Consider the following 21,971-nt stretch of genomic DNA (forward strand, 5'->3'; position numbering starts at 1 on the left):
GTTTCAAATATTCCTGCAGCAAGATTTACAGAAGGAAATGTGTTTGGGTCTTAGCTAGCCTAGGTATCCACTTTACCTTGGTGGACAGTGGATGTGGACTGGGATAGGAAGCTATGATATTTGACGAGTTTTATGGTCTTTTGCTGCCTCCACTATGGTGATCTGCAGCAGCTCAGTAGGGCAGATGTTTGGGGCAGGTATTTTAAACTATGAATGGATCTTTGTGCATAGCACTCACTATGCGGGATAAGTATTACTGCTGCTTTCCCTTCTCAATTCTTTCTTCTTTGGTTCCCGTAAGTACTCCAGCAGGTGGGCTTATGGAGCAGAAATATTCTCAGGCTCCATTCAGTTGGTTTACTCAAAATATTTGACAGCAGGCTTTCCATGTGTCTACTACATATCTGAAAACTTTTGCAAATACTCTTTTGAAGAGTACTGAATGAGAAGCTACTGAGAAATATCTATGTGGAATTTTCAATTTCTTTTCTGTCTAGGTGGGGTTGAATTCAATTTAATGGGAATGCTATGTCAGTATTAAAATGCAAGAACTTTGTAAGCTGACTTCTGAGAAGTGCTTTAAGGCCTTCAGCTGCATGTGAGGACTCGCTTTTTTAGCATAATACCATAGGTTTCTTCTGCGAGTGGGTGACTAATTTATTGTTAGTATATAGTTGAACATGGACTTGCTATTGGAAACTGCATATTTTGGTCAGGTCAAATCTAAGGTATTTCTTAACTTCTAAAGGAGTTGCATAACCAAATCAGCAACTGCATGATTTTTAAACCCACAAAATTTATCTGCCCTGCTAATAGAATGGCAGGTACTTACTTTATTATTGTTCTTGTTGTAGATAACAACAAGAGAAGACATCAGTTCAAAACAGGAGACAAATATCAAAACAGACCTGGAGCCTGAAGCATTCCGGCCAAATCTTAGTGATCCCAGTGAATTGTTACAGCCAGAACAAATTGAAAAGGTATTAACTTATATCTGTTACTTTTAGTGTTGTACACTAATATATCACCAATGCCATGACCATAGTGTGAAACACACTAGTAGGAAGACCTCGTGTGATATTAAATAGTACAGAATCATTTCAGTTGGAAAAGACCCTTAAGATCAAGTCCAGCCATTAACCTAACACTGCTAAGTCCACCACTAAAACGTATCCCCAAGTGCAACATGCATGCGTCTTTTAAATACCTCCAGGGATGGTGTTTCCACCACTTCCCTGGGCAGCCTGTTCTAATGCTCAGTAACATTTTTGTGGAAGAATTTTTTTCCTAATATCCAGCATAAGCCTTCCCCAGTGCAACTTGAGGCCATTTTCTCTTGCCCTATTGTATGTTACTGGGGAGAAGAGACTGACACCACCTCACTACTACCTCCTTTCAGAGAAATGTAAAGCAGTAAGGTCTCCCCTCAACCTCCTATTATCCAGGCTTAAGCAACCCCAGATTACCTCATCTACTCCCCATAAGACTTGTGCTCCAGACCCTTCACCAGTTTTGTTGCCCTTCTTTGGATGTTCTCCAGCACATCAGTGCCTGTCTCGTAGCACTGGCCTTTTTGGTCACCTGGGCACAAACTGGCTCATGTTCACCCAGAACCTTTTTTGCCAAGCAGTTTTCCAGCCACTCTTCTCCAAGCCTGTTAGCATTTTATAGAGTTGGTTTGACTCAAGTGCAGGACCTGGCACTGAGTCTAGTTGAACCTCATACAATTGGCCTTGGCCCATTGATCCAGCCTGTCCAGATTCCTCTGCAGAGCCTTGATGTCACCTGCAAACTTCCTGAGAGCGCACTTGATCCCTTTATCCAGATCATTGATAAAGATATTAAACAAAAATGGCCCCAGTACTGAGCCATGGGGAAACACCCCTTGTGACTAACCGCCAACTGGATTTAACTCCATTCACGACTGCTCTTCAGGCTTGGCCATCCAGTCGGTTCTTACTCAGTGAAGAGTGCACCCATGCAAGCCCTGAGGAGCCATTTTCTCCTGGAGAATGCTGTGAGACATCCTGCCAAATGCTCTACTAAAATCTAAGGAGAAAACACCCGCAGCCTTTTGCTCATTCACTAAGCAGGTCACCCTGTTACAGAAGATCAGGCTAGTCAAGCAGGACCTGACTTTCATAAACCCATGCTGACTGACCCAGATCACCTTGTTGTCCTGTAAGTGCCACTGATAACAATCAGGGTGCTCTTCTCCATAACTTTTGTCCCTGCCCATGGCAGGGGGTTGGAACTAGATGATCTTAAGGTCCTTTCCAACCCTAACTATTCTATGATACTGTGACACCGAGGTCAGACTGACAGGTCTGTAGTTCCTAGATCTTCCTTCTGGTAGATGGGTGGCACATTTGGCAACTTCCAGCCAACTGGGACCTCCCTGGTTATCCAGGACTGCTGGTAAATGATGGAAAGTAGCTCTGTGAGCTCCCTCAGAATCCTTGGGTGGTCCCATCTGGCCCCATAGACTTGTGTGTGTCGAAGTCCAGAAGGACAGCACAATTTGTATCTAAAGTGTTCTGTATTACCAGAACTTTCAGTACACGGTGACAATACTAGTTTGAGTCTACTCTTATTTCATTCTTCCTTGAAAACAGCTTGGCTTTCACTGCAGTTCTTGCTGTCTCTTTCAAAGTCATCTCATTTAATGTGTTTATTGAAGGTTTGGATTAAGGCTGACTGCATTCAGAGGCACAAGAACTGGAGACCAAGCATCCTTTGCATTTAAACTTGTTATGTGTTACATTAAGAGTGTTGTTACAATCTTGTTAACAGCTCACAAAGTCTCTTCCACCACGGACCATTGGATACCCATGGACTCTTGTCTACAGTACTGCAAAGCATGGCATGAGCTTGAAGACTTTGTATCGAACAATGGTGGGACTAGACACACCTGTGCTGTTGGTTATCAAAGACAGTGATGGACAGGTAGGAAAATTGTTTGTGTGAAGGCAGGTGACCTATCAAGAAAAAAGGAGTATAAAGTAGTAGCTGAAACATCAGTCTGACATAGGGAAATAAAACTGTGTGTATAAAGCTGGTTTTCTTCTTGGTAGTTCTGTAGAGACTTTTCAAAATGCGTCAAGCAATCCTCTGGCAGACTATGTTTCTAGGAAATACTTTGGTGATACATGTTTGCTGTCACGATGCATGAGTTTCATAATCCCCAATTACTGCATTTATTTTTAATAATATTTTTTTTAATGCACTTAAAGTATGAGAAATAGTTTGTAAAACTTTCTGATGACTGAAGATCTTGAGTTAGAATGTCATTGCCACCTGTGGCCAGTGCTTCTTGGTACATTCTGTGACTGCAGCTACTGTCTCTCTCCCATTTGAAAGCTATTGGATCTTTGCTGCATTAATTTTTTGTTCCTTGAGTTTAGTTGTATTCTGTGCTCCTTTGAATCAGGTATGAGTTACAGAGAGTGGATCACATCTCACCCCTTTGAATAGCAAACATTCTGAGTGTTCTAATAACAGGTGATCATTACAGGCAGCATGACACTTTGATTCTTTCTTTCTGAAACTTTTGTGCTCTCTTGTGGAAGCAAGTTACTGCGGTCATGAGGAATTGACAGAACCACTGCAAAACCTGTAGTGTTAACTTCAGTTACCCATTCCTCTATGGTAACCATGGTTTTTATTTTTGGGAAGCATGGGCTCATATCACCTCATATCATTCAGCAGATCTGAAAACTGTACATGAAGGGTATATTTTCTTATTCAAGTAACAACTTGGGTTTTTTTTCCTTCTGTTTCCTGCCTCAGAAATCCCTTAAAGAAAAATGCCTTCTAAATTTTAGCTTGTAGAGCACTTTTCCCCAGAAGCTCCTTGAAAGGGAATTTTTTCTTCATTTACTATTTATTCTTGAAGGCTATTCAGTAGACATGATGTCTTAACAGACCCAGCAGCCTTGTAAATGTACTTTGGTAATTTTCCTTCTCTAAAGGAAAAACTTGAAGCTTCTCAAGATTAATTTCTAAGGTATCTATTTCTTAGTACCTGGATACTTGTCCCAGCAAGAAAATGTCCCTTTTCTGATAGGGCTGTCTTGCCACCAGTGTGTAGGAATCATAGAATCAGCTAGGTTGGAAAAAGACCTTTAAAATCATCAAGTCCAACCATTACCCCAGGACTGACAAGACCACCACTAACCCATGTCACTGGCAGCTTCATCTACATGGTTTTTAAACACTTCCAGGGGTCATGATTCCACCACGTCCCAGGGCAGCCTGTTCCAATGCCTGATTATCCCTCTGTGAAGAATTTTTTCCTAATACCCAGTCTAAACCTCCCGTGGCACAGCTTAAGGCTGTTACCTCTTGTCCTATTGCTTGTCTAGCTGAAAGTTGGAATCTAAGACGCCTAAATTGCCTGCTGTAGTCAATTCTAGGAGAACCTCTGATAAAGATGCCCAAGAAATCTACAGATCTCTACATTTCAGTTGTTATGGGCTATCTGTCTATCTACTGACAAATGGTGAACACACCAAGTTCTGGTGTCTACTCTGACAGCCATTTAAAAATGCAACACCTGATTCCTGCCCTTGCAGATATTGAAACCGTCTTCCTACTAGCAACAGAAATACTTACTTTGGGGGTGTTGTACTTCATGATGTATAGCTGTGTCCTGGGTTCAGCAGTAGCAGTCATTTTTCTCCTTCTTAGTGGCTAGTGCAGTGCTATGTTTTCATTTTTTGGCCTGGGAACAGTGCTGGTAACGCCGATGTTTTTAGTTGCTGCTCAAATGTTTGGTCTGGCCAAGGACTTTGTGAGCCTCATGCTCTGCTAGGGAGGAGGGGAAGCTGGGAGGAAGCAGAGACAGGACACCTGACCTAAACTAGCCAAAGAGGTATTCCATACCACAGCATGTCATGCCCAGGATGTAACCAAGAGTTACCCAGGAAGGGCTAGGGACTGCAGGGTTGGACGAGGTGTCGGTTGGTGCTTGGCTGGGGGTGAGTGGGGCGTGTTACTGGACGGCTGGTGTTGAGGTGTTGTATTCTTTCCTCTTGTTATTTCCTTTATCATTATTATTATTGGTGGTAGCAGTAGTGATTTGTGTTATACCTTAGTTACTAAACTGTTCTTATCTCAACCCATGGGAGTTGCATTCTTTTCGATTCTCCTCTCCATCCCTCCGGGAGCAGGGGGAGGACAAGAAGGGGGGGAGTGAGTGGGCGGGCTGTGTGGTTTATGGCTGACTTTGTTTAAACCACGACAAGTTGCTTTTGCGTAACTATGCAGCGTTTTTCATAGTTATCCTAGTTCCTGAGAAATCTATTATACTTTGAACAGACTTAAAAATCCAGTAATCAGCCCTTAGACCTCTTTACAACTCTTGTAATGTTCTTATTCCTGAATATTATAAATACTTTTACTACCCAGCAGAAGTTTAGTTCAAGTCTGTTGTAAGACAGAGTAAACAGTGCTTACCAAATACCTGTACTGAAATGAGTAAATTGCATGCAAAGTAACTCAGAGCTAGGAACTTGCGGAAAATAGCCTAGTTGAAGTGGAAGAGGAGCAAGAACCTTTCGGTTTGAAATTTTAAAAATGCATATGTTATTTCTGAGAATTTCCAGAGTTCAGTTGTTATCCCTTTGATTTTTTTTTTTTTTTACTGTGTTCACTTTTGTTTGAGAAAGAGTTCTCTTACCTTCTCTTTCATTGTCATTTTACTTTATTGCACCACAGAGCACCATACAATCTCTTAATCAATGCATTTGGAACCATGATGCCATGCAGGTGCCTATCCTGTAGCAAATTCCAAATCTGGCAGCATTTACAACCTGATGTGTTTGTTCAGTTATTATCATTAAAGAGTCTCAGATGCTGTGTAGTGTTTTTAAGTATTTACTCTTGTGTAACTTTTCTTACAGGTTTTTGGCGCGCTAGCATCTGAACCATTTAAAGTGAGTGATGGTTTTTATGGCACTGGGGAGACCTTCATGTTCACTTTTTGTCCAGATTTTGAGGCAAGTAATAATAACAGTTTGCCTTTGCTTTTTTCTTTCCATATGTATTATCTTAAAATATTTACTGAATAAATCTAACAGTAAATAACATTAAAAAATCTAGGAGTTGACCTAAAAAAGTCATACTAGTTCTGTCACAGAATCCGTACGTGCACGGTAAGTCGGTAGTGTTTGCATAGCGGACAAACTTAACCCAACTCTTTCACTGTACTGAAGATTTTTCTACTAGTCTAAATTCTACTAGGTGCCTGAAAATTCAGAAACTACATCCTTTTAAAGGGAATAAAATCTAAGTGTATTTTCTGTTACTCATTGTGTAGAAGTTTTGGTGCTCAATAAAAACCTATTTTAGAATGGTTTTACTTTAAATACTATGAAACGTAAGAAAATTTTTGTCCGTATCTTTTCTCTGCATTTTCTGTGTAAACTGACTTCATTCAGCTGGCCTTTGACCACCCCTAGTCTTTCTTACTGATGTTTGATTTCTCTTCCACCCAAATGAAAAGTTCAGGTATTTTAACTTGCTAATATTCTGGTTGTTTGTTGGGTTTTTTTATTAGGTTTTCAAATGGACTGGAGACAACATGTTCTTCATTAAAGGAGACATGGACTCCCTTGCTTTTGGTGGAGGAGGGTAAGTTATAATTTCTTTCTGTCATTAAGAGTCTGTTAAAAGTGGGCTTGTCTGCACACCTTTGAAAAGTTCGGAATTGACTTCAGTTTGATAGCTTAGGACTCTTCTAGCCAAGAAAGATTTAGCATGTCAGGTGTTCAGCTTCCTGTGTTGAGCAAACTTAAACAGGAGGTTTGTCTTCAGCATACTGTGGCATGAAGTTTCAGCCCTCCAAGGTTATGACGCCTTGCATGCTTTGCTTGCGTGGTTGTCTTGGTATATTCAGAATAGACATATTCTAATTCTGAAGATATGCAAATGTGAAAATTGTGTGTAAGTAGAAGAGGCTTGACCTGAAATTGTGCCATCCTAAGACATGCCAGTGTCTTCAGGAATCATACATTGTGTAATCCCTTCTTCACTCATCTATTCAAGCGCATAAGCTTCGGGGATATTTCCCTTATTTATCAGCATTCTCTTCACATTTAAGAGTACTGTAATGCCTTTTTCTTAGTACATATGGAAGAAGCTGAAAACTTGAATTCTGTTTCTTTTATTTCAGCATATCTGAACAAGGGGTATTCCCAAATTAATAAATAGTAATAGAAAAATTTAAAAAAGCGTTTGCAGCTTGAAATTTATCAACATCTCTGAGGTATTTGTGTTAAAGAATTCCATAGTTCCTCTTCATTCCTGAATGCTGAATGAAAGATATATTCATAAGTTTAATGCTTACTTCCCTCAGTCTTGCTTTAATATGTTGTCTGTCTTGCAGAGGGGAGTTTGCTCTTTGGCTCGATGGTGATCTCTACCATGGAAGAAGTCATTCATGTAAAACATTTGGGAATCACACACTTTCTAAGCGAGAAGACTTCATTATTCAAGACATAGAAATATGGGCTTTTGAATGAGTATTTAACTATTTCTACAGGGTGTTGTCCCAAACCTGACATTAATCAGTGCAGCTCAAAAATCCCTAGGAGCAATATAATACACAATTTTACCTTCCTGGTTTTTTTTTGTAAGTTTTCAGCGTGGCCATCTAGTTCTTACTTTTAAATAGCAAACCGTTTTTCATGCCCTCACATCTGTAATATACTGTCCAACTTTTCTAAGCTGTAGATGCTTCTACAAAATAGAGACCACATGGACTAAAGGTTAACATCAATTACTTTAAACCTTGCAGCCTACAAAATATTCTTATCCTCATTACAGTTGCCTCCCAGGTTTCCCACACACACCTTTCTACAATCCTGCTAGGGGGCTGCTTCATTGAATATAGGTTATTATTTTTGTATTCAAATTAAGTCTATGAATGAAGTTGCCCTCTGTGAACCGATATGAGAAGAAAGCTGCGTGTGGGTATGTGGCAGCAGTACTGCAGGGATTGGGCCAGAGCAATGATGGGCAAGTTCATATGGTGCCACAAAGAGATGAGAAGCCTAGCATTCCTTAGGACATTACCAGTACATATATGCTTAAGTTAGAAGATATCCAAAGTCAACAGTGCCACTTGTCTTGTTTATTGTTCATGTTTAGAAAAAAAAAGTCAGTTAATATGTGTTCTAGCTGCATGCTGATTGTATTAAAGAGTGTTTTGCACATGCTGTTAATAATCTGCAGGTTTGGGACAAATACAGTACTGAGCTACATGGCAAGGACTTGCAAAATAGCAAGGGAATATGAAAGTTCCACAAAATTAAAAGGCTGAAGCAAGCAGAACTTGGTGAACAATTTGTAGCTATAGCAGGGCATTAAAAATACAGGAACAGCTGCATCTTTCTTCAACATAAAGTGTCAGATATATACTGTTATACTGTTGTAGCCGTGTAGCACATCAACTCCAAGAATATAGCTTATTCCTGTCCAAAGAAACAAATAGTTGTGATGTTTTTAAGTGGGTCTATGTTGTAAATTTGCAGTTAGCACCAGCTCTGATTAAAATGAGAAAATGTACTATAGGTAGATAATATTGTAATTCAGTAGACTTGTGGAATATGCAAACTTACTGTCATGTGACCTCAAAAAAAAAAAAAATGACAGGCTAGAATCCAGTTCCAGTAGCTCTTGTCCACTTCTGTAGGAAAAATGATAAGCCATTGTGGCAATAACAGCTCAACAGAACCGTTTGTTTCAAAGCTTTTATTCTATGTTCTGCAAAACAATACAAAAAAAAACAAAACAAAAAAATTGCTGTTAAGTGTGACAGTGACTGACGTTGTGCTGAAATTTCAGCTATTTCAGATGAACATTGTATATTATCTTGTAAATTAATGTTCAAAGTAGTTTTGTTATTATAGAAAAGTGTTGATGGACGGGTTGCTTATAGCACTTTAAATTATTCTAGAAATGGAATAAAAGCCAAATGGGTTGGCTTAAGTAGATGTAGTTGTACATTACTTCAGAATATTTACATCTCTGGAAAGTTTTAAAAACTTACTTGAAGACAGCTTACTGCTATGGGAATGAGAAAGGGCAGATGTTTCATCTATAATATGCTAATGCTTAATATGAATAGAAATACAGGGCTTTGTTTCCTGTCTCTATGTATAGCTCTTTATCCTTATTAGAACTTAGTACAATGTGTAGACTAAATGTTTACAAAATAAAGAACTGTAAATAAAATGAAATGGCTTTTCTCCCTTTTGGTCTTCCACAGCAGTATTATTGTCTTTGTGGAGTTAAGACTGATTATTATAGCAGAAAAAAAAAAAATCCTGTACTGGATTTTAAGTACTATAAGGTCACAGTGATGTATAGCAAATAAATCTAAATATATGTAAAAATAAACTTGAGTTGGAGTTTATTTAGAAGCTGGAGTTTACTTAGAAGCACAAATGGAGATTGTTGCTGTTCATTTAATTACTCTGGTGAATACATAGGGTGTATTTGTTCATCCTTTTGTGGATTTGGGGGTTTTCAAAGCCCAGTGGGAAGCGGTAAAATGTGCTGCTTCAGCCATTTTCAAGGGATGAAAAACAAAAGTTATCTTGCATTATCCTTGCCAGAAAAAAACCTAAATGAATTCAACTGCCTAGTCTTTATCCTAAGCTTATATTGCAAAAAAGCTTATTTAGATTTTAAATGCTACTGTTGAAGAATTTTATGAAGAATTACACTTTGGAGGATTATATAAAAGCACAGGAAAACCTTCAGTAGCTGAATGTCTCTGAGTATTGGGAAAGTACATGGTGGGGGAGTGGAAATAACAGTATGGTAAGCAGTACAGTGGCAATCATGCTTGTATAAATACTGAATTAGTTGCCAGCTGGTGTTAAGCCACAACAATGGCTTATTCAATTTCAAATTAAAACATTAATTTTTATTTTAATACTTCCTTGTATTCCCCATTACGGATGTGAGTCGTGCATCTCACGTTTATGTTCTTCCTTTGTACATGAGCAGGTAATCAGAGTGGTTTACTATTGTCACAGCAGTAGGGAGCTCAGTTAAGGGAACAAACCTGTATTCTTTATCCTATAAGAGTACATGCTACTACAATACGAAAAAAAAGCTACAGTGTGGCACTGGAGCAAAGAGAGCATCCAGCTGAGTGAAAGGTGTACCTGTAGTGCATTATGTACAAACCACATGGTGGTCCTGCTGGGTGTCCCACTGCAGTATCCTCAGTGGCAGGTCCGTTTAAGCTCTGCTTTTTCCTGTCCTGATTATTTGACAAGCTTTGTAATCCTTGTTGAGTTTCTTTTGTAATAGTTACACTGCTAGTAATACACATGCTGTTGAGCACTAAGCTACTTTCAATGTGCCACATGATGGCAGGAGTGACTTCAGTTAAGTTGCTGATGTGGTGCGACTGTATACATAGCAGCTGGAGTAATGGGCAACAGGGCTTGCCAATATTGTGATCAGTGGTGATTGAACATCTCACCATAAATGTTATACTTTCTACTGCACAGTTTTAAAAACTAGCTTTTAACATTGAACCCTTGGATGTACAGGAACATTTTAAAGAAGGAATTAATGCCAAGGAGGAGGGACCCGATTTCCACTGGGTGGCATGCCCACTTACTGATCCATCCTCTTGCTTTATGCACTGCAGCAATTGTTGTAAAACTAGAAAAAAAAATACAAAGGTGTGGAAGTCAAACTTATTTCTTCCAATACAAATAAGCATGTAAACTGCATTCAGAATATGGAAAATATTATAATATAGAATTATAATATATAAAAAAGTAAAATAGACAATACCTTACAGCTCTTACAGGAGGACACTTTCTTTCAGGACCAAGGAAGGAGCTTTGCTTTTCTGGCAAACTACACAACATTTGCAAGAGCAGCACAAGCCTCCGGCAGAAAAAAATGAGGGAGGTCTGTTACTTACTGGAAGGAAATCAGTTTCAAATAAAACACTTAGGGGGTAAATGTGTTATTTAAAAGAATAATGTGCAAGTGTAAGCTACCATGAAAGTAACGAAGAGTTGCTCACTCTTTATCCCAAAGTTTAAGGGTTTAATTTTTTAAACAAGTCAGAATTAGGAAGGGTCTTAAAATCTGAAGATTGCTTTAATCAAGCAGGTTTTGACCTTTATTGCCTTACTACTTTGAATTTAAGTAGAATATTTAAATTTGGCAGAGGTCACACTAGTTCCACAGCAATGTAACACAATCTTGTAGGGGAGTAAGACTGGATAATTCAGTTAGTTCTTAATTAATTCAGATTTGTGTTCACCTACTTTCCGTGGATAAACTTGTCCCACATCTTTAAATAAAAATGTTATAAAACATATAACCTACATGAAATAGTTCCATACATCATAATATAACAATATTTAATATTTCTCTTACACAAAACCAGTACCTGCTTTTCAGAGTTCAGAAGACGTTGAATGTTACTGCCAACTCAAAGGTGTGGAATCATGTGGTTTTCTTTTCCAATTGGAAATCCTTTGAGTGGAGAAAATAGAAACTGTTGTTGTTGCAAAAGCTTTTAACGTGTTGGGGTGATTGTGAATGGAGCCTTAAGAAGTTACCTGTAGTGAGCTATAGACTGATCATGTATATAGTGATAACATTGTTACATAGCTCATCTAAGCAATTAAGTGCAAGGTTTTTTGAAGAGGTCTTGTGAAAGGCTAGTCTTTTTTACCCTTCAAATGCCTTTCTTTAAACCTACAATCTGGTTTTTAACCGATATGGTAAGTGTAAGTGCACGTATATCTGGATATTGTTATACGCAAGAAATCATTGTTTCTATAAATATATTAGCAACAAAAAGAGAGATAAGGAGTATCTCCATCCTTTGTTGGATGGGGGGGTGGGGTTCAGTGGGGGGGTAGGGAACAGTGACAAAGGATGAGGAAAAGACTGAGGTATTTAATGCCATCTTTACCTCCGTTATTAACAGTAAGAACCAGTTGTTCCATCTCCCCCTGAGCTGGAAGACAGGAACAGGGAGCAGGATGAAGTTCCCATAATCCAAGGGAGAATGGACAGTGACCTGTTATACCACTCAGACACACGCAAGCCTGTGGGGCCAGATGGTGTCTATGCAAGGATACTGAGGGAGCTGGCAGAAATGCTCATGGAGACACTTTCCATCATTTGTCAGCAGACCTGGGTAACTGGGGAGGTCCTGGTTGGTTGGAAGTGAGCAAACATGACACCCATCTACCAGAGGGGCCAGAAGGAGGGTCTGGGGAGCTACAGACCTGTTAGTTTGAACTCAGGGAAGGTTATGGAACAGATCGTCTCAAGTGCCATCAGTGGCGCGTACAGGGCAACAAGGTGATCAGGGCCAGTCAGCATGCGTTTATGAAAAGCAGGTCTTGCTTGACTAACCTGATCTCTTTCTTATGATGGGGTGACCTGCTTAGTGAATGAGCAAAAGGCTGTGGATGTTTTCTCCCTAGACTTTGGTGAAGCATTCAACAGCATTTCCCACAGCAGTCACCTGGAGAAATAATCAATTACGGCTTTTATTTATAGTTCATGTATTCCTTTGACAACCACCATCCTCAAGACAATTCAGACAGCTTGTGAAAGTCATTGTATAAAAATGTAAAGGTAAGAATATGCAAGTAAATATTATGACATGTAAGTATTACACCTACAGGTCCTTTTTGCAGGTCAGCCTGAGTAGTCTGAGATCTCAAAAAAACATGAAATAAGTTCTGCAGAATCCTGTAATTATTTTTTTTTTTCCTTAGACTCACAACACATAACTGTGTCTAAAATACTAATGATTTACATGGACTTAGCCATAGACATAGTAATCACTTCTTGTATCACTAACTTATTAAATGTATTTGATTTATTTTTTTCTTGGAGCTTCGAAGTAGAGTATCTGTACTCTCGTATCAATACCTGTTTTATCACAGAGATGAGATGTTTATATACCTTTTCTTCTGTAAGAAGATACTTGCTCTTTCAGTTTGAAAGACTCTGATGGGGAAAAAAGCCACTTCTTTTTCATTGTGCATATTACTTGCCCAGGCATCTTGCTCTGAAACAAATGTTTTTCACATGAAACACATGTTTACGAGGGTAGCTATTTATACAGTAGTGGTTGAGAGAAGTGGTGATCTATGTAATCCAGTAAGCGTTACAGACCTTTAAAAGGTCTCAGCTTTGTGTATAATACAAACAATTTTAAGACCTAGAAGTATCAGTTCATTGGCATTTACTCCTCTTCAGCATCACTTGGACCAAAATATATTATTGCAGTGGCATCAGAATGGTTCAAATGACAAATATTGTAAAATTAGGCCAGTGTTCCTGTGTAGTAGGAAACACCATTTCCCTTAAAGGTAGTTGATTTTGGTTGTGAACAGTTTTGTATCTTTTCTCACAGGGGTACATTTCAATGGAAGATGCTGACTGTAGTCAGTTTTTGTTATACAGAACAGTACAAGTACTGCATGTTATTTTCCCCTGTGTTTATAAGAACCATATTTACATAGGTAATCTGATGATACATTGCACAACATTCATAGGAGGTATTTTCTATGTGACTATCCAAAATATTTTTATGCATTCTATTGTTTTTTTTCTCTCCGACATTTATAGCTCTAAATATACAACTATCTAATACATTAGTTATATAAATACATTAAATATAAAATCTCATTTATAAAAAGGATTTTGTCTTTGTACATAATAAGCTGTAACAATAGTTGCCACAAAATAATACTGCAGTAATAGCTGTATGTCCTACTTGTAAAGGAAACAAATGTGTTATCCTTGGTTCTACGATCAACTATTTTTACATGCATTTAAATAAACTAATTAGGAAATAGGTTCATAGGATCACTTTCACAGATCAAAAACTTGGTCTGAGTTTATATTGTCATTCGACTTCTGATCTGGCATGGTTTATATTACTGATATCCCAGTTAAAAGAATTTGGAAGATCTTGAATGCAGGAATGAGTAAAAAAAATGTAATTAATTTGTAGCTACTTGTATTGCGATTGGTTTTTATGATCAGCTGCTTATATTCAGTATGGATTTCTCTATTTTTCATGTAGCAATTAACTGAAGTGGTCTGCAAGCCCTCCTGGTAGAGAGAAAAATCTGTTTGCACGCTTGCGTTACCATGGAGTAGTTATAAAACACATATTTTAGAAAAATGGTTGATGCAATTTCTGTGTGATGAATCTTGTATTCAAAATGTGCAAATGCTATTAGCAAGGGAGAAGAGGAGAAAGGTTTTCCAAAACAAGTTGTTCTGGTTGTAGCATGCTTATTTTAATAAAGTAATTACGACATTATCATCCCTTCCTTGCCATAACATTTCTCCCTCAAAGTCTACTAGACCATGTTTCCTGGCTCTCAGCAGAATCCCAACCACCTTATCTGAAATACGAACATATCTGTCAAAGAGTTCCCCAAATGTAACTTGTATCTTCCCATCAGGCCGTGGCCTAGCCATGGATTCAATGATGAAACACATGTCCCTAATCTCCCGATGGATGTGGGCCTCAGCTTTCTTAGCTCTTTCGGCAGTTTTGGTTCCTTCCTTCGGACGGCCATAGCCTTCATCTCCTTTGTGCAGGCGTGTGGACATGGACAGCTCATGGTCAAATTCCTCACTGAAGGGATTGAGCTTCTGCGACATGATGTGCTGATCGCTCCATTCTTGCCATTTGTCCTTCAGGCTATTGACAGGGCTGTATTTCCTCTGGGCTTTGGTGCGTGCTTCTTCATTAATCCTGTTTGCGCTGAAAGAAACAAAAAGGGCATTTTAGCTTTGCATTTGATCATTTAATTACATAGTTCTGCTGTAAATTTCTTAACTCAGTTACCATGCTTTCCCAGATGAGATGCTAGCCACCAGGTGGCATGAGTTCACTACTTCTAAATTCCTTCTTTGGGGAGATTTAGTCTGTTTCAGTTTGCACTCAAAAGCAAATTCACGGATCACAACTTGATCCCATGTACGCTATCGCCATACAACCTAGAATTGAGCCCATTTTGACAAGCTTTCACCCAGAATGACGTAATTCTGTATGGGAGCAAAGCAGTATTGTTGCTGGTTACACGCACTTTCTAAACCTTTGGTCAATTGTGCAGCTCCCAGGTTCTGCCTGACTGGCAGAGACTGAAATCTGTTCACCCTGATGTTAGAGATTACAATAACTGTAAGTGTATGGACTGGGTCCTCAGCTATTCTTGTCTGGAAAACAGAGGGTAGTGTCTAGATGAATCTGTCCCCTGCCATAGATGTTGATGTTTAAAATAACAACAAGGTTCTGAACAAGTACTGGAGTCCAAAATTCACATCCCCGCTGGCAGGGTAAAAGCCTGAAAGAAACGTAAGGCTGCTGAGATTTGTATCAAGGTGAAAGGATGAGGAAAGACCTTCAGAGATCTTGGTAATTTTGGGAGGGTTTATCGTTTGTGTGTGTAACAACATCATATTGTTGATATTCTTTCCTCTCTAGAGGCCAATCACACATGCTGTGGGTGAGCTATAGGTAGTCTGAGCTAGTCTTTGTGCTGTCCACATCCTGTCATTGTGTCTGTACAGAGCTCTGCTAGGGAGTACGTTGAGCTGTGGCTGTGGAAATTAACTTGTTTTCTAATATTTTAGTCCCCAGAAGGTTGCTCTGAAACCTCCCCAGCGATGTCAGCTGAATGTTAGCCTGAACGCCGGAGAACCAGAATCCAGTTAGCAAAACAGTAGAGAGAACTCAAAACTGCAGGAAAGCTTGTTTCCCTGCTGTTTGGGCATTTCCCCTATTGCTTAGCTTAATGACAAGTGAACACAGTAAACTGTATACACATAGAAGCATTTTTTTTCATGTCTGTACCACACCTACACAATGGATTGTGGATCCAAAGCGAAGGCTGTGAACGTTAACCCACTGTAAGAAATGCTTCACCTGTAGCAACCAACTAATTTAATCTGTTTACTGGATTCATAGAATCATAGAATAATGAGGGTTGGAAAGGACCTTGACGGCAATGTCCATGTTCCATGCCTCCTATGATCTTTTCTGGAGGAGAAAGGTATGGATCCCTTTTTAATGTTTTGAGTTTCATGTCACTGTTGCATCCCTTTGGCTCCTATGCAGGAATGAAAGAGTGTTTCCTATGCCTGTAGGAGTTAATGTGTCTTCTGCTAAGAAACCTTATTCCAGAAATACTGCAGCTGGAAATTATGAAGGTGCTGGGGGGGGGGGGGGGGGGGGGAATACTGGCACTGATGCCTTTTTCCTGGAATATAGAGAGGAAAAAGGAGTTTTACTTTAATAGCCATGTACTTATGGCTTCTTTGAAGAAGATTAAGCCACACTGGAAGATTCCTGAAAGTAGCAGGCTGAAATAATGTATTCTGAGGTTATAAAATAAATTAAAAAAGAGAGTAGTTAAAAAATCCAGTCCTGATAACAGCACTGTGAGTGCAGAAAATGACTTTCATGTCATATTTCACTGGAAGAGAGCTCTCAGTAACACAGAGGTGCTACTTCAATCATCTGCACCTCAGTAAGTATGGCTAATCAGGTTTTAGCACGAACATTAGACATGGGAGCAAAATATAAGTAAAGTCTAACAGAAAAACAGCTGGTTTGTTTCAGTGATGGCATTTTTTAAATTAGAAATTTGTTTTAATTGAGGTTATTTACAGATTAGAATTGCTGCAAATGTATCTTCTTTTCCCACTCTGTGAAATCCTGGTTTTGAAGTCCTAGCTTCTGTCAAAGGATGCTGCATGCAGTCTCTCCTAAAAGCAGGGGCTGTAAACTTTCAAGCTCTATGTTACTGGAGAGCATTTTTCACTATGATATTAATCATTTGCTCCTTGTGGGAGATGACTGATCAGCCTACAGCAAAGCATCACTCTGATCCCTAATCTAAACAGTTAAAATAGCTCTGTGTGCTCAGATAGCTCTGCTAAAAAGTACCGTATGGTTGATATCCAGTATTATGTTAGTCATGGTCTAATGCCGGTCATGGTAAACGCTCATCAGTAGTGAGGTGTAAAATCCGAGCAGCAGGAATGGTGCTGCTGCCTGCCTGTCTGCAGAGGGATTGCAGAATTTGTTTTGGCATCTTCATCAGTGCTGGTCCCAGCTCTCATTTCTGAAATTGCGATTAGGATATGGTATGAACATACTGGCCCTGATCCTCCAATCCCTGTTGCTGTGCTTGCCCTTTACACATAGGCTAGTTGGCTGGGTGAAAACCCTGCCTTCTCAGCTCAGATTTCCTCCTGCTTAGGTCACACTCACATTACATGTGTGCTGGTGCTGGAAACAGAGTAGAAGCAGTGGAGACTCAAGTCCCACACGGGGATTGCTCCTGGTAGGAACCTATGTCCTGGTGCAAGCCTTTTCCCTCCTTGCAGGCTCAGGTGGATGAGCTCTCCTGAGCCCTGGTTTGGTTAAGTTTTGCCTTCAGCTGTCCTCCCTGCCCAGCAAAGCCAGCAGGCAGCACCTGGGCTATGCCTTAGCCATAGCCCAGTGCCCACTGCCATCAAAGGCTGCACTATCCTTCATCAGCATTTTACAGCTACATGTGAGCTTTTACACTGCAACCGTTCAGGTGAAACCACACATTCCTTTCTGCTTAGTTCAAGGGCATTATAGAGTTTGTAAAACTGAAGGCTGGAGCAGTGTGTTCTAACAACTGCCTACAATTGTTCATGTTGCAGCATTGGGTATATGGATCTCTTAATATTTTACCAACACAAGGGGGATGAATTAATTTGGCATCTGCTCACTGGCAAGTCTGGCCACCGCACAGCTGTTTGTAGCTGTCTTCTAGAAAGGTGTTTCTGCTGGAGGTCTCTGGAAAAAGAAACTGGAGAACTTCTAACAGACTCTGCTGTTCTTCTGCCCTTCTAGGAGACTTGTTTACTACTTATTTACTACCTGGGCTACAAATTTTGTATGTGTCTGCTTTTGCACAGCATCTTCAAGTAGGAGCCCCTTACTGAGAGAAGTATTACTCAAAATTGTTGGATGCTATTGATTTGCTCCTTAATTCAAAATTTAAAACAGAACCTGTCATAACTCCATAGGTAAGTGTTAGAGTCTGCTTCTTTTTTCTTCACACAATTTACAGGCATAAGTAAGTCTGTATCTCAGGAACTTCTACTTCCACAACATATTCAATGAATGTACTTTCCCCCACTCTGCCCCTTATGGTAGCATACCCAAAGAGAGACTCTGAATTTGAAGAATATATTGATGATTCAAATGTTCTTTTTGTCAAATGATCTATAACATATAGTATGATTCAAATGAGTCCTGCAGATGTTGAGACAGGCTGGATGCTTTCTAATGTACATTTGGGGTCCCAGCTCCTGTAAAAGCTTCCATTCTTTGACTTCATGAATTCTAAATCTATGGGAAGCTTCCAAAGAGAAGCTGTGAATCCAGTTTTTGTTAAGATCTACTTTAATTCCTTCAATTATTAATTTGGACATTCCCTGCCAATTACTCCTGGGAATATTTATAATTTATATTAAGCAAAATACTGAATAAGTATTTGGAGCTATTATTTGTCAGTTATATTGCTTTTGACTTAACATTTGCTAAACAAATGAATAGCTGTAGGCTCTTGATGACATAAAAATTGTTACTATGAAATATGGACTAAAGTATTAAGAAGTAAGTAGTGATTTTGATGAACCAGTAAATCTATTGTGAGAACTAAATATAATTAACATTTCCCAAACATAACTTCCTGTCTCTATTATATATATAGCACATAAAACCCAAGGGTGTAGTGAGATGTTGTTGAGTGACTACTTAAGCACAAGGATATGCGAAGGGATATTTCATGGATATTTTCTTCTTATTTTTTTCAAGACTAATATGTTATCTTAGACCATTTCCTGCCATTCCTCTCCTTCCCTCCCATCTTCCTCATGGAAACTCGTACCTCTCTCAGGGGCTGCTGACCATTTGTGATAATGTAACAGAGATATTTTACTTACAGAGATGGCACAGGTCGTTTAATTCTCACAACCGTCACCTCTCGGTCACTGTCTTCTGGCTCAGTTTTGTCCTCTGCTTCTCCATAGCCACTGTCCTCAGCATCCAGGCTGTCATCATGACACTTAAGCAGCATTTCTTTCTTAGCCCCTTCTCTGTCATCTTGTTCCACCTGTTTCCAGCCCTTGGTCAGCTCTGATACCATGTTTGAACACTTTCTCCTTATGGTTGGAGATAATTTGCCACTAAGAATTTTGTCGATAGCATTTGATTCTTCTTTGAGCTTGGTCATCTCTGAGCTGCTATTGTTGTTCTCGTATCTTTCACTGAGGAGGCTAATATCACCTCCTCGTTCATAGGCTTTGCTTACAACAGTTTTGGTCACCTCTTTGCTTTTAATGCTGAACTTTTTCAGAGCTTCATCTGATTCCCTTGATATTTTTTCAGCTTCTCTTATTGTTACTGATTCCTTTGCTGAGGATTTTTCATCATCGTTTTCTTGGTCCTTCTTGACAGGTGGCATTGGCCATTTTTCAAAGGATCTTTCTTCTGCAGGCTGGGCTGATGAGTCTTCTGCAGGGGGGACCCATCCAGAGGGCTCTTGGGCTTGCTTTACGTGGTGGTCAGATACCCACTGCTGCCATCCTCGCGCCAAGCTGAAGACCATGCTGGCCATTCGGATTTTGTGGACAGCCCTTTTCCCAGGAGTGGCGCTTGCTTCAGGAGCCATGGCGCTGTCTGCTGCCATGCTGGCTTTTCCCCTTCTTATGATAAGCACCTTCTGACTGAGCTTCCTGAAGTGGATAATGCCCTCCAAAGAGAGCTACGGAGATTTAAATAGAAGCTGGGGCAGTTTGTGCCCGTGGAAAATATGTGAAACATTTCTCACAAAGATAAAGTATCCTCACTGGTGCGGAGGTCTTTTTTTAACATGCAGGGTTGCATTTCATCACAGCAGATGAATGATGCATGATGTAAACAACATGACACAGACCTGCACTGGAAATAGTGGGAAATTAACAGCTTCTTTAGTCCCCCTTCCCAGGGACTGCTCTATTCTCAATTTGTTGGCAAGGGTCTTATTCTTCTGGAAGTGCAGAACAAGGGTTAGAGATCCTGAAGAGAGTGTTTGAAACTGCTAAATGTGAAGTGCTCTCAGCTGACAACTTTGGCCAGAGTAGAGACCCCTCGTCATCAGAAGTAAATAGTGGCCCTTATCACACAGCGTAAAACCAGAAGCAGGCTGTGAATGAGAACTTTAGATACATTTCCCAGGCTATTTCTTTCTATTGCTTGTATGTCCAAAGAAGTCCAGGTTTGTTAATTTTTTAAAAGGTATTTATGTGCTCTGTTCGCAGCCATTATCTATTAATGTCCATCTATTTGCAACCTACCTTCAAGGGGGTCTGGAAACACTATCATGTTTGGTGTCAGCGCTAAGGATGAGGGAACCACTGTCTCTAGTCTGAAGATTATATAAAAATATGGAAAGTCTGACTTGATCAGATGGATGAATGATCTCCCAGGGTTAGGATTTTGAAAAAATGATGTACAGCCCATTTAATTCCTGACTGCTTTTCAAGAAAGTTATCTATGAAACTTGTTTACTTGTTTATTATTTACAGCATAATTACGTTTGTTAGGTACAGGATAGAAAAAAAATCAAATTTCTTAGGGAACTTCATGATTTCTTCATTCCAGAGGCCTTTCTGGAGTATGTATGCAATAGTTTAATGAATTGATTTGTGCATTTTCACATCATAATAATGTCATTTTGCATAGTTACGGTCCTGCGGTATCTTGTTTCTTAGTGTAATGTTTCCTAAATAGGAAAGGAAAATGGCATTGCTTTTCCTATCCATCATTCCTTGCAGCTTACAGGATGACCTGCAGCACTTGCCATGTGGCACTCTGAGGCACACTGAACTTCAAGGAATTCTGTTGGCTTCGTCAGTGTTACGTCAGAGATAAATATGGGCTTTTGGTATTCTGCCTTTTTCTTTTCTCTCTATTAAAGGGTGGTCTGTTTGAAGTAGGTTAGATCCTATCTAGCTTTTGCTTAGTAATATAAGACTATGTCATATCTTTGACTTCTAGGCAGAATTCCTCATTAATCTTTGAGGTCATTTCCTCTTCAAAACTGATGACATAATCTAAGCTAGCTTTGCTATTAGATGTTTACTCATACTTTTATTTTTGAAAGATGTGTGTCACCCCTGTATACTGTATAATCCCAGCCATTACCAATGGAATCATAACTGAAATGACATTGTGAGGTATCGTGATGCAACTTGATTAAGAAGCATGCGTTACCACAGGTTTATTTTGGTGGCGTTTTAAGGTTAATCAGTAATGGGAGTTTCTTGGGTTTAAAAAGCACACATGTGCATATGTGCATGCACACAGGATGGTGTATGTTTCCTAATATACAACGAAGATGAAAATGAAAGATGAAAATAACGCACATGCAGCCGGGAGTATGACATCAGCTCGTTATATCATTCCCTGTGACTTCTTGAGTATAAGGGTGGCCAAGGCTTTCAGAATGAGCTGAAAGCTAAATACAGAGGTAACGGGTGAGGCCAGGGAAGGAGTGCAATGAAACTTCAGTGACTGTGGAAGGACAGTGGTGGAGTGTAAGGCCAATAGGAAACCCTGTTGTAAGGTAGGATCAGTTCCACCTGAATGTGCTCAGGTTGCTGATTTACCTGTTTAAAGACTCTACACAGGCAGTCTGTTCCAGTGGTTAACTGGCTTAAATGAAACCTTTTCTGTCCTCCACCTCTGTCATAGCACTTTAAGCCTCTGTCACCACTGAGAACACCCTTTCTGAGGCAGCCTTTCTTTGTGAATCATAGAATCATAGAATAGTTAGGGTTGGAAAGGACCTCAAGATCATCTAGTTCCAACCCCCCTGCCATGAACAGGGACACCTCACACTAAACCATCCCACACA

General features: G+C 39.6%; 2 protein-coding genes across 11 annotated transcripts in view; one reads left to right on the forward strand and one right to left on the reverse strand.

Moving 5' to 3' along the window:
- Positions 1-9,402, forward strand: part of OXR1 (oxidation resistance 1) — a 263,521-nt gene extending 254,119 nt beyond the window's left edge. For all 10 annotated transcript variants that reach the window (XM_065668798.1, XM_065668794.1, XM_065668799.1 and 7 more), the window contains 5 exons: positions 855-980; positions 2,794-2,946; positions 5,904-5,999; positions 6,560-6,633; positions 7,388-9,402. In XM_065668798.1, coding sequence (XP_065524870.1) covers positions 855-980; positions 2,794-2,946; positions 5,904-5,999; positions 6,560-6,633; positions 7,388-7,523 — 585 coding nt within the window. In that variant the 3' untranslated portion in view covers positions 7,524-9,402. The remainder of the gene's footprint in view (positions 1-854; positions 981-2,793; positions 2,947-5,903; positions 6,000-6,559; positions 6,634-7,387) is intronic.
- Positions 9,403-12,519: 3,117 nt separating this feature from the next.
- On the reverse strand, positions 12,520-19,778 carry ABRA (actin binding Rho activating protein). Its single transcript, XM_065668803.1, has 2 exons — positions 19,018-19,778; positions 12,520-14,791 (listed from the first exon to the last, which is right to left on the reverse strand). Exons 1-2 carry the CDS (start codon positions 19,761-19,763, stop codon positions 14,314-14,316), a joined length of 1,224 nt encoding a protein of 407 aa, XP_065524875.1. The 5' UTR covers positions 19,764-19,778; the 3' UTR covers positions 12,520-14,313.
- Between the last annotated feature and the right edge of the window lie 2,193 nt (positions 19,779-21,971).

This window comes from Lathamus discolor, chromosome 2 (genome assembly GCF_037157495.1).
Source record: "Lathamus discolor isolate bLatDis1 chromosome 2, bLatDis1.hap1, whole genome shotgun sequence".
NCBI lineage: Eukaryota > Metazoa > Chordata > Aves > Psittaciformes > Psittacidae > Lathamus > Lathamus discolor.